The 12,696-nt window shown below is 36.8% G+C and overlaps 2 protein-coding genes across 2 annotated transcripts in view; both read left to right on the forward strand.

Moving 5' to 3' along the window:
- Positions 1-3,434: 3,434 nt before the first annotated feature.
- On the forward strand, positions 3,435-5,276 carry LOC145263902 (uncharacterized). Its single transcript, XM_080120983.1, has one exon. It carries the CDS (start codon positions 3,435-3,437, stop codon positions 5,274-5,276), a length of 1,842 nt encoding a protein of 613 aa, XP_079977109.1.
- Positions 5,277-10,980: 5,704 nt separating this feature from the next.
- Positions 10,981-12,696, forward strand: part of LOC145263679 (bifunctional coenzyme A synthase-like) — a 45,733-nt gene continuing 44,017 nt past the window's right edge. The window contains exon 1 of the mRNA XM_080120563.1: positions 10,981-11,118. The gene's annotated coding sequence lies outside the window, so the exon portion shown is untranslated. The remainder of the gene's footprint in view (positions 11,119-12,696) is intronic.

Raw genomic sequence — 12,696 nt, forward strand, 5'->3', positions numbered from 1 at the left:
AAGGACACAGTGAAGTGGCGGTATGGAAGACAGCCCATAACTATGGTGGTGTCGGAGGGATGGAGAATTATTACAGTAGACATTTAGTGCAAAAGCATATAAAAATTTCCGTCAGTAAGCATGCATGTGTACAACCTGTATAATAAGACCACATCCTGATTAAATTTCAATTTCAATTGAGATGAGTGACTTTGGTTTTAAAACAATTAAATGAAAACTTGGAAAAGAAATCAAGCAAGATTCTTAAACCCTGTTCAGTCTGTTTGAATTATCAGTTACAGTCAGCTAACGTACTTCCTAACTTCCGGCATGGCTGCTACCGGAAGCAGTGGCAAGGCAAATCATTTCGTTCACTCTTATTGTTCTTCAGTATTTCTATTGTGAAACGATTTATTGAAATAAAATATAAGAAACGGAGATTATTGAAAAGTATACAATAAAAATTAACAAAATTAATAAAATAAAAATAACACAATTAGTTTTTATTTGCACTTTTAATAACAACATAAAAAATAAAAGTTTTTATTTTATTTGAAATTTTATAAAAAATATGTTTAGGAAATTATAAAAAGAAGTGTTTTTTTTTAATTTAAAAAATAAGTTTTTTTATTTGAATTTGTATAATAATATTCTTGCAGGGCCGGTCATCCGGGGACAATCAACCCAACAACTAACAAGGCAAATAAAAATGGCAGACACAGGTTATTTGGTTAAAGATGAGGATTCGCCTTTTATTTGCAAAGGAAGTGAATAATCCTATGATCTGAAAGCTGGTCACCTAGAAGGTCGCACGTCACTGGAGGCTAAGCTCTGGAGGTCTAGAACAGGTACTCTACACATAGCGTAGTTCAAGGTTGCTCGCTGGGTCTGGAACGATCGGCTGGATGTCAGGGCAATCCAGAAACGGACGGTGGACACTGAGAATGAGGTAGTCAGTGTTAAGGAACAGATGACGCTGAGAACGTAGGAGTCAGTGTTAAAGGAACGGACAACACTGAGAACAGAGGATCAGTGTTAAGGAACAGACGGTCGGTAAGGAGCTAGGTGAAAGCGAGGTTGCAGGCCGGAGGAGCGAGGTGCAAGTGAGGTTGCAGGCCGGAGGTGTGAGGTGCAGAAAAGTTGAAGGCACCAAGGGCTGGAAAGGCTGCAGGGATGAGCAGGAAACCACTGGAGTGATCTGGAAGCGCTGGAGATTGGAAGTGAAGTTCGCTGCTGGTGGGTCTCAGGAGGCAACGGCGGGTTTGAACTGCTGCTGGAATCCTTTGGTGGGTGGATTCGGTTGACGTGACTGGTAGTGTCAGTCGTCACTTTGGGAGCCAGCCTTGGCCAAAACGAGCTGTATTCATTTAGCCAACGTGATGTTAGTGATGTTGCTCCCAATGAAACAAACAAACGACTCTAATTAATTCTAGAACGAAATTTATGCAATCAAAAGTAGAGCGTGAGTTTGTTGATTCCATTGAAATTAATTTCGTCTAAAAGAAAAAGGTCAATCGCCTGTTTTGTTGGCGTTTTGTTGAGGTATTTAAATTCTCACATGCGTAGCGACATTGATGATGAAAAGAGAAAGGGTAGATGAATGAATTCACTAAGCCCGGATATGTTCATGCGTTTCACTTGTGTTAGCGGATCGCGTCCTTTGTTTAGGTAAGGGAAATAGCGGAGGTGAAGAAAGAAAGAAAAAAATGGAAGCGGTGATTTGAAACCGCGTGTGGAAATTATCTTCCACCATCTTTCTTTCCTTTTTTTCTTTCCTTCTTTCTGCTGTTTCTGTTCTTCCTTCCTTCCTTCTTAACTCCCTTCCTGTCCCCTTCCCTAACTTCCCCTTTCTTTTATGTCACCTGACTCCCTTATGCCCGTTAATTGGATGAGACGTTTTCGTGCTAAATTGAAGCACGTGTGTGACATTTTTTAATTAATTCTGCAGTTGTGGAAAGGGCGTCATCGGGACAACAAGTATCGAATGCATTCCTTTAAGGTCTCGGATAAAAAGGGACGCCTGAAAATTTACTTAGGCGATGTACAACTCTGTCCTAACTAGACATTAAAATTGTTGAAAAGAACCAAGAGAAGAAAATTCACCTCAAGTTTTCTAAGACACTTGAAAACTGAATTCAATTATCTAAGACACTTGAAAACTGAATTCAATTATCGAGAAAAGGATAATTGAAGTTTAAGAAAAAAATTTCTTCACTCTGCCAAAAATCGGTACTCATAGAGTTAATAACTCTGCCAGTTTAGCTACTCTCTGCTAAAACTGGTCTAGGCTTTATTTGGTGACCGCGGCTGCTGTCCGTTGCGTAGATAGTACCCCCTCCCTCCTTCCTTCTTCTTTGTTTCTGCATCGGCCATCTTGGCTTCTTGTTCATTGTTTTACTGGCATTTTTGGCGCCAAGAGGAGTTGTTGGTGTCTCGCGCACCACGCGGGAGTGGTTTAGCATTTAGTCATTGATAGGTTAGAAGGGGCGGGGTTTAGTATTCTAAAATGACTACCTCTTCCACTACCACAATGTTACTTGAAAAAAGAAAGATTATTAGAGACAAAATCTTAACTGTGTTTGAGTTCTTAGACTCGTTAGATGAAATCAATGAAGCAGGTTATACGTTGTATAAAAAGCAGATAGATGATTACACTGCTTCGGACGATTGTTAGATGAGCAGATTATTAATGCTTATTTAATTGAGGGAACAGAAGATGAGGAGATAAGGTCATTTAATAAGGATTTTGCTCTTCATCGGGTGAAGGTTTTGGAAAAATTGTCAAGACTCAAGCCTTCAGTAGAAGTAAAGGATAATTCTAATCACAAAGTCTCACTTATTAAGGAAAAACGTCTGGGGATAACGCCCAAAATTGAATGTCCCAAGTTTACTGAAAAGGATTTAGAAAACAATATATTAGCTTTCCTTAATTTTCAGCGGGAATTCGAGAATAGCGTAGTAGACTTCGAAAATGACGCCCTGAGGTTAGTTGTGCTGAAAAACCATTTGTCTGGCTACGCCTTTCAACTGGTACCGCACCTCTCTATATCTGAGGAAAACTATTGCATAGCCACCAACATTCTCGCGTCGGAATTTCTAGATAAGGACAACATTGTGGATTCAGTTTTTTCTCATATATTGGGCATCGAGAAGTTAAGCAACCACTTAGCGGCAAAGAAGTTTTTGAATTCCATTAAGGCTCAGTTCCTTTGGTTTAAATTTCTTTGAGATGAACTCTCCCAGAAATAAGTTATTAAGTCACATTGTTTTTAGTAAGCTGCCCACTTTTTTTTAGGTCTGAGTTAATTCATAAAATAGGGAATAATTACCCTATCCTGGAAGAAATACTAGACCACAGTTCGGAAATATTTTGAACGATTGAGTTTTGTAAAAATAAGGAAACATATCCTCGGAAGGTGGCTAGTATACCTGAGAAAACATTTTCTCCTAGGTTCATGGGTTCGTTGGATGCTAAAAAACCTTCCACGCTGGAAAACTTTCAGATCCAGTCTACTAAGATTGGATTTAAGTGTAATTTTTGTCGAACCAATAACCATAACGGTAATTCCTGCAATTTTTTTCCTTCTCATGCAGATCGGTTGAGGAGGTGTATGGAGATTGGCTTATGTAGCAAGTGCTCGAGCCCTTCTCATGCAGAAGAGTCATGTATTTGCAAGGGTGAGGAGTATGGAATGTGCTGGCTATGTAATAAGAAGGGCCACTGTAGAGTGCTGTGTCCTTCTGTTGGGGGTGAATCTACTGCTTCTAATGCTTGTTGGCACTTGAATAGCTCTTCATTGCTGCCTGTTGTTGAGGTTGCCGTCAATAATGGATCTGGTGAAAGTGTATCTTTCAACTGCCTTATCGACACTGATAGTGAACGATCCTATTTGTCTGGAAAAATGTTGGATGCTTTTTCTGATATTAATACTCCCATCAGAGATCGTAAGTTTCTGATTAAGACCTTTTTGGGAAAAGAAATTGAACACTTGAAGGAAGTTAATCTTCAAGTGAGGTTTCCAAATTCCTGCCATTCTGTGTCGTTCTTGGTGGATGATGATATGGACCTTTCGTTTCATGTTCACAGATTGAATTCTGTGGTAGAAGACCTTAAGAAACATCAGGTCAAATTGGCTGCCAATTTCTCGGAGTTGAGAGATGACAAATTACCTGTATATGGTTTACTGGGCGTGGACGTGCTTAGGTTTTTGGGACCCATGAATTTAAAGGAGTTTAGAGAGGGCCTTGTGTGGGAATTTCCCCAAGGAATGGTTTTGTTTGGTGATCTGGCGGATTTTGGGTCTCCTCCTCCCAAAGACCAGGCAAAGGGGTTGGAATTGAATTATGCTCAAGTCATCAAAGAACACTCTGTGTGTGACCTCACTCATGTATATTTTGTGTTGAACCCCAAGTCTGTGTATACTGATCCGTTCAGTTGTTTTGAGGAGTCTACTGTTGAGAGAACTGTGGAAAAAATGATTAGTTTGGAAACCATAGGTATTGTTGAGGAAGAATTCAGTGATTTCGATAAGAATATGATTGAGTCCTTTCGCTCCTCCATTCGCTTCATAGATAACTGTTACTATGTCAGTTTGCCTTGGAATGAAGAAAAATTAAAGTCGGTGCCTGCTAATCATCAGGTGTCTTTGTCAGTTTTGAATCGCGTATCGAAGAAGCTGACGGAACAAGGTTTGTACGAAGATTATTGTCAGGTCTTCTTAGACCAGGAAAAGGAAAGAATAATTGAAAGGATTGTGGTTGCTCCTTCCGATTTTAACAAATATGTATGGATTCCTCATCGACCGGTGATAAAACAAGATTTACAGTGCACCACCAAGATTAGACCGGTCTTCAATTGTTCTTTGAGAACCGGTGGGAAACCTTCTTTAAATGACTGCGCTTATTCTGGTGTCAATATGTACACTGACATGCTGGATTTGCTTTTGCGGTTTCGGATGGACCAGTATGTTCTACTGGCCGACATTCGGAAGGCCTTTTTAATGATTCGTTTGAATGACGAACGTGACAGAAATAGATTCTGCTTCTTTTTAAGATTGGGTGATGAGTTGGTCTGCTTTAGATACAACACTCTTATATTTGGCTTTGTGTCTAGACCTTTTATACTGAGCTACATGGTTCGATATCATGTGGAGAAATACCCTCCTGGTCCTTGCAGGGAGATGCTTTTGGGCCACTTCTATGTGGACAACTTGGTGAAAACTCATAATTCTGCTGAAGTTCTGATGCAGCTGTATTTGGAGGCTGTTTCTGTCATGGGGAAGGTGGATTTTCCTTGAGGAATTGCTGTAGCAACAATGAAGTGCTTGCTAAGCGAATGTTGCAGGATAACAGTCTCTCCTCCCATGGTTCTGACACTGAGAAGGTATTGGGCTATTTATATAACCCCTCCTCTGACAAAATGCGAGCAATTTCTTGCATTGAAGGAAGATCAGTATCCTCTAAGAGGGATATTTTGTCTGTAAATTCCTCTGTATTTGACCCTCTTGGCTTAATGCTCCCTGTTACTATTAAAGGTAGGATCCTTCTTAGTAAATTGTGGAAGTTAAAAGTATCCTAGGACCAGCCGGTCCCACCTGACGTTATGGTTGACTGGGAGAGGTTGTATAAGGATCTGGTACGTATTGGGGAGCTTGAATTCGACCGTTTCTCTGTGGCTTCCGATTCTTCAGCCACGTTGATAGTTTTTTGTGATACCTCGAACCTGGCCTATGGAATCGCGGTATATTTACATCAGATGAAGCCAGACTGATATTCGCTAAAGCCACCTTACCCACCTTGGAGCTGTTAGCGGTATATTTATGCATGAAGCACATTTCTGTTCTGGTGAAAATACTCCCTTTGGAAGTGCTCAGTTCTGTGATTATCGCTGTAGATGCACAGGTAGTACTATCCTGGGTTTTATCTGACAATGTCAATACAAAATGTCAATTCACTTGTAACCGGTTAAAAGATGTAAAAGCTATGGTAAAAAATCTTTTTGATAAAGGTTTGACAGTGAAGTTTAAGTATGTGAAGACTGATGACAATCCTGCTGACTTTGTCATGAGGAGTATGTCCCTGAACAAATTTAAAATGGTTTTTACTCGTTGGTTATTCGGGCCTGAATGGTTGAGAGGAGATAACTTGATTTGGCCTAGTTATGACCTGAATTGTCTTAATCCGGCTAGCCAGATGTTGATCAGTACAGTTACTGGTTGTAAACCTGTCATTAAGCTCATTGGAGTTTTGACTGCAGTTTTCCGATTTATATCAAAAATGAGAGGTATTGTTCTAGACTCTGATATTAAGGCGAGATTGTACTTGCTCAGAATGACACAAGAACTGTTCCTTTCTAAGGAAAAGGATTATTTGTCTAAGTCTGATGGCGGTGAACCCCCCCCCTCCCTTTGGTTTCTAAATTTAATTTATTTTTGGACGATGAAGGATTGATTCGCTCACGAGGTAGAATTGGTCAATCTACTTATTTTTCTAATGCCGTCCTTCATCCTATTCTGCTTCCCAAGTCTTGTCATGTTACAAGTTTAATAATCATGGAATGTCATTTAAAGTGTAAGCATCTGGGAATTGCTGCTACGCTTAGCAAATTCAGAATGTTGGGATTCTGGATACCCAAAGCTAGACAAGCTATTAAAACGGTGATATCTTGTTGTGTCATTTGCAAAAAATATAACACTGTTCTGGAACTCGCAGCAGTTATTCCTCAGAATCTTGCTTTCAGGTACCTACAATACCGTCCAGCAGTCAACTTCAGAAAGCGTGCGTTGGCCAGACAGATAAACTCAAATTAACATAACGAAAACAACTATTACGTTGAAAATACTTTATTAATTAGGTAAAAAAATCTGAAACAAAAACAAAACAAATAGTTAAAAGGAGAAAACATAATTAAACAAAAGGAAATAATACATGAAAATAATTATGTTTTGGACAGGCTTCCAAATTAACAGATTCTGGGATATCTTATCTTTTTCAATCAACTGTTAGGTGAAAATCCGTAACGGTTAGAAAATGTCTTTTCTCCATTAAATTGTTAGGTGAAAGTCTGGAGCGGTTAGAAAATGTCTTTTCTTTTTTTTTATTAAATCGTTAGGTGAAAGTATGGAGTGGTTAGAAAATGTCTTTTCTTTTTTTTTATTAAATCGTTAGGTGAAAGTATGGAGTAGTTAGAAAATGTCTTTTCTTTTTCTACAAAAGTTGTTATTCTAGTACGGCGCATAAACTACACAAGCGCCCATGAAATAAAAATAGGAATAGAAGTCTGAAAAAAGATATAAGTTCTGTGCGAGCGAAGAAGGAGAGAATAAATTAGAATTTCTCCAAATTGAATATAGAAGTCACACACTAGATTAATTAAACAGAAATAGGGTTTCAAGTTTTTCAAAGAAGGAATAGGCAGGTAAAGGAATAATGGGATGTTCTGAACGTACCTCATGGTTTAGAACGGGGGAAGCCCAGTTCATGGAGTCGAGTAAGTCCGTGCGTATCGTTTCAAATTCCGCGGTGAAAAAAGGAGGAAGGACAGAATCGCAAAACGAGACTAAGACGAGATTGCATGGGAACTCAGAGTTCTCGAAAGATGGCGACATAGAGTTTTTTCCTTTACCTTATATCCCTTCTTTTTTTTTTTTTTGAATGCCTAAACGGTTAAGTTTTTTCGATAAAGAAAGATCAGGAAGGGAAGAAATAAGAAAGAAAACTATATAAGAAAAAACTCGCACAGAGATGAATGAGAACGAGGCACGAGGCACCGGTGCTCTTAAAGCGTGTGTCCCTTGTTAAAAAAGAGCCCGGTCTGAAGGCAGAACAAACACTCTTTCATTTAGATATCCCAAGGTTACAAATTTGCCTAAGCATCGGGTTAATTTAGTTAAGCTGTTTTTGCACACCGGGATCGATTTTACTGGCCATTTCTGAGTGCATGAAGGTGATGAAACTAAAAAGATGTATATTTCAATCTTCACCTGTTTTAGTGTGCGAGCTATACACTTGGAACTGTTGCCTGATATGACCACTCAGTCTGTGGTTTTGGCATTTGTGAGATTTTCAATTTTTATGGAGTCCCTTCTCACATTTATTCGGATAATGCAAAGTCCTTTGTTGCGGGTTGTGACCTTGTCAAACAGGTTTATTTGTCTGACGAATTTAGAGGGACAGTTGATGCCCATCTTATCAAACACCAAACGATACCTTTATATTCTGCTTGGTACGGTGCTGTGTGGGAAAGATTAATTCGAGTTGTAAAAGGTTGTCTTTTCAAGGTTATAGGATGTAGGAAGTTAAGTTATTTTCAACTTTTGACGGTTCTGTCAGATGTGCAGGGATCTGTTAACGATCGGCCTTTGACCTATCGTTGCTCTGATGATTCTGGCTTAGAGGTGATTACTCCTAATGCCTTTGTGCATCCCTTACATAAAAACTCTGTGTTTTTGTCCTTAGAAGAAGATTGTTTCCAGGATAACCCCCCTAGCAAAGAAGATCTTATTGAGAGTCTGGGATGTAGAGATGAATTCTTGAATCGTTTTAAAAGGCTATGATATGAACAATATCTCTTGGGTTTGAGAGAGTTGTCGCAAGATCTTTACCAATCTGATTTTGAAAATATGATTAAGCTGGGCGATGTCGTTTTGATAAAAAACCCTATGAAGCCTCGTCCTTATTGGTCTTTGGGAAGGGTGGTTAATCTAACTTCTGGATCGGATAGCTTAGTTCGGTCAGCTTTAATCAAAAGGAGTGATGGCAGCACTCAGGAACATTCCTTAAGGAACTTGTGTCCTTTAGAACTTTCCATAACCCACTCTCACCAAGCTTCTAACGATGGAGAGGGCAATTCTCTGAGCTCGAGAACTAGTCAGGACAGGGAAAACTTTCGGTCTAGGCCTGTAAGGTCTGTTAAATCTTTAAATGAAAGAAATCCAGAATACGTTTGGTATTAGATTGTTTGAGGATTTTTCTTTTTGTCTTTTTTCTTTTTAGGGAGAGTGTGGAAATTATCTTCCACCATCTTTCTTTCCTTTTTTCTTTCCTTCTTTCTGCTGTTTCTGTTCTTCCTTCCTTCCTTCTTAACTCCCTTCCTGCCCCTTTCCCTAGCTTCCCCTTTCTTTTATGTCACCTGACTCCCTTATGCCCGTTAATTGGATGAGACGTTTTCGTGCTAAATTGAAGCACGTGTGTGACATTTTTTAATTAATTCGGCAGTTGCGGAAAGGGCGTCGTCGAGACAACAAGTATCGAATGCATTCCTTTAAGGTCTCGGATAAAAAGGGACGCCTGAAAATTTACTAAGGCGATATACAACTCTGTCCTAACAAGACATTAAAATTGTTGAAAAGAACAAGGCCTGAAAAATAACTTAGGCGAAGTACAACTCTGTCCTAACTAGGCATTAAAATTGTTGAAAAGAACCAAAAGAAGAAAATTCACCTCAAAGTTTTCTAAGACACTTGAAAACTGAATTCAATTATTGAGAAAAGGATAATTGAAGTTTAAGAAAAAAATTTCTTCACGCGACAATGTGTATGAAAGTATAATGGGTTTGTAATACTGTACACATAGATTCGAAAAAGTTGTTAAAAAATAAATATATAACAAATAAATGTTATCAAAGGTAAGATAAGTTACTTTTCTACCTAACTGGATATGTTTTCAGTGTTTTTATTTAATGTAACATGTTTATTCAGCTCGAAAAACATACTGTGTTTACCGATGTATTGGAAAATTCAAAATGGTGCCCGACTCTCTCTTTAACGTGGTAAGTTTTGGAAAAGGTGCTATAAATATAAAACTAGACAAAATACTGTTAGAAACTCGCTCAATATATATTACCGTGACATAGGTTGACATATATTCGGTAGTTTTTTAATAATATTTGTTCTAGTTTATTATTTATAACACCTTTTCCCGAACTTACCGTGTTAAAGAGAGAGAGTCGGGCGCCATTTTGAATTTTCCAATACATCTGTAAACAATGTATGTTTTTCGAGCTGAATAAACATGTTACATTGAATAAAAACACGAAAAATATATCCAGTTTAGTAGAAAAGTAACTTATCTTGCTTTTAATAACATTTATTTGTTATATATTTGTTTTTTGACAACTTTTTCGAATCTATGTGTACAGTAATACAAACCCAGTATAAATATAAAAAAATTGAAATCGAATGAAATTAAATTATTGAAATCAAAATAACAAAATTTCAAATATCATAAAAAAATACGTATCTCAAAATAGTTTCAATAATTCTTTAAAAGAAAAAAAGAGCGCAAAAAGTGTTTTCAATAATTCTTTAAAAAAAAATAAAACTAATTTCAATATTCTTAAGACCGAAAAAATTTTCAATGATTCTTACAAAAAAAAAAAAAAAAAAAAAAAATCGGAAAAACATAATTAAAAATAAAATGAGTCTATGGACAGGAGAGAAAAAAGACGAAGGAACTAATGTGCCTTATTACAGGTTTGCCAAACCGGCGGTTTGGTAGCATACACGCCCAGATTTAGGAGGTACGTTAGCTGACTATAATAGAATTATCCAATCAAATAAGCTAATTTATTTCGCTTAAAAAAACCCAAAATAACTGTTTATTAAAAATAGATTTTATTTATTCAGTACACAATTGTTATTATAACCATGATTATAATATATATATATATATTTTAAATAATTTTATCTTTTAAAATTCAAATAGGATCAAATTGTTAATCTATTTACTGCGGGATGCATTTACTGCAGATCTCACTTCCGCTTCTGTATTTTTTTAATTTTTAAAACCTCCTCCCACTTCCGTCTAAAAACGTTTTCCTCGTCCCATGTGTTTACTTTTCACGTACCTGTAAACTCCGCTTTTGCTATCACATTAATATGAATTATATTTTGACTTAAATAAATAATAATAAATATTAGTAAATTAAATATTTATCATTATTTCTTTAATCATTTGTCATGTGAAATAATTTGTTAGTCATTATTTAGAATATTTTCTTGTATTTTATTCTTTTTTTATCCGGTGTTTACAGTTTTTTTTAAAAACGTTTACTGTTGTAAATTGTCCGTTGAGAAAATCAAAATATTTATTTAGTAAAACCTTTAATTTTAACTGTAATGGTTGTTTGAAAATTAACAGGTAAGACTTAGCTTAAATTTAATTTGTTTATTTTTATTTCCTGTCTTTTTTATTATTTTAACTTTTGGAACTTATTTATGATTACACTTAATTACGAAAACAAAAATACAGAAAAATCTTCACGGATGTCATATTTAAAAAAATACGTAGTTATAGTTTTTACGATTTTAAGACTCTATTTATTACAAGACTTATTTTGATCTTCAAATTGAGTTGTATCCCTTTATTTATAATCAATAGTTTAGGCCTCTTGATTCCTTAGGGAACAATAGCTGCCAAAAATTATGAATCGCTAAAATTCGTAAAATTTAATTCTTTTGGTTCTAGTGCACTTACTGATCCGCGCTATTTTTAAATCGTATTTGATTTCCAAGTTTAATTAAAGTTTTATGATATGTTTTTTTTTTTATTCAATTGTAAAGTTAAAGTATAGAATAGTTACAAAACACCCTCGCCTCCCCATGTTAAGGACGGCTTTTTAAATAATAACGTTATTATTTCAGCACGGATCAATAAGTGCACTAGTACCAATTTTTTTAATAATAAAAAAAAAACTACTTGATCAATTGATATATGCGATTTTTGGAAGATGACATCTCCGTTCCGTGACGAGTATGTACACCATAAAAATGTGTGGGCATTTTCTGACTTTTTGTTTGTTTGGTTGGTTTTCTTTTAAAAATAAATAAGCATCTGAACTTTTCAGCTTTCAGATCATTTAAACATTATTTGGTGCTAATGTACTTACTGATCCGCGCTATTTTTTTAAATCGTATTTCCAAGTTTAATTAAAGTTTTATGATATGTTTTTTTTTTTTAATTGTAAGGTTAGAGTACAGAATAGGTACAAAACACCCTCCCCTCCCCATGTTAAGAATACCTTTTTAAATAATAACGTCATTATTTCAGCACGGATCCCTCTCTGCATAAGTACCTTTTTTTATATAACAATTTGATTCAGTTAATGATCATTGATCAAAACATACTGTAGAGGACTAGGACATATATAAATCCCAATCCTGTTACAAAAGAAAATAATGAAACGAATGGAATGAAGGAAACAACAACTCAATTGCTGGATAAAATAAACATGTCGTTTATTTACTGTTGAAGAATGAATGTTTTAGGTATAACACGTGTTCATGTCCGGCCGTGTTGTCCGCGTGGGTGTAACCATCGTTTGTTGCCGGACTGGTGGTGTAGAAAGAAAAAGGAAATGTGTGTTCATCTCACATTTGGGTCACTATCGTTTGTTCGCGCGTGGGAAGAGAAGTGAATAATGTAGTGGAAATGGGAATGATAGTCCAGCGTGTAGACAAAGACAAAGATAGAGGGTTGATATCAGTAAAGCTGTGTGCCATGTTAGCAGTCAGCTACGTGGAGGTGTTCTCCGGCACACGTTGTAGATAGAGAGAGAAAGAGTGAGAAAGTCAATCCAGTTCATGGAAAGAGAAAGCGTGTAAAGTGTACGTGCTGTTTGTTAGCTTTTTGCCCCACATGGTAGCAAGTGGCGTGAGGCACGCGCGCCTGCTGAAACGGCAACGGCTGGTGTGCCGACCACTCGGCTCGGAAGGCGAG

Source organism: Euprymna scolopes, chromosome 39 (genome assembly GCF_053919585.1).
Source record: "Euprymna scolopes isolate OS-2025 chromosome 39, ASM5391958v1, whole genome shotgun sequence".
In the NCBI taxonomy this organism is placed as follows: domain Eukaryota; kingdom Metazoa; phylum Mollusca; class Cephalopoda; order Sepiida; family Sepiolidae; genus Euprymna; species Euprymna scolopes.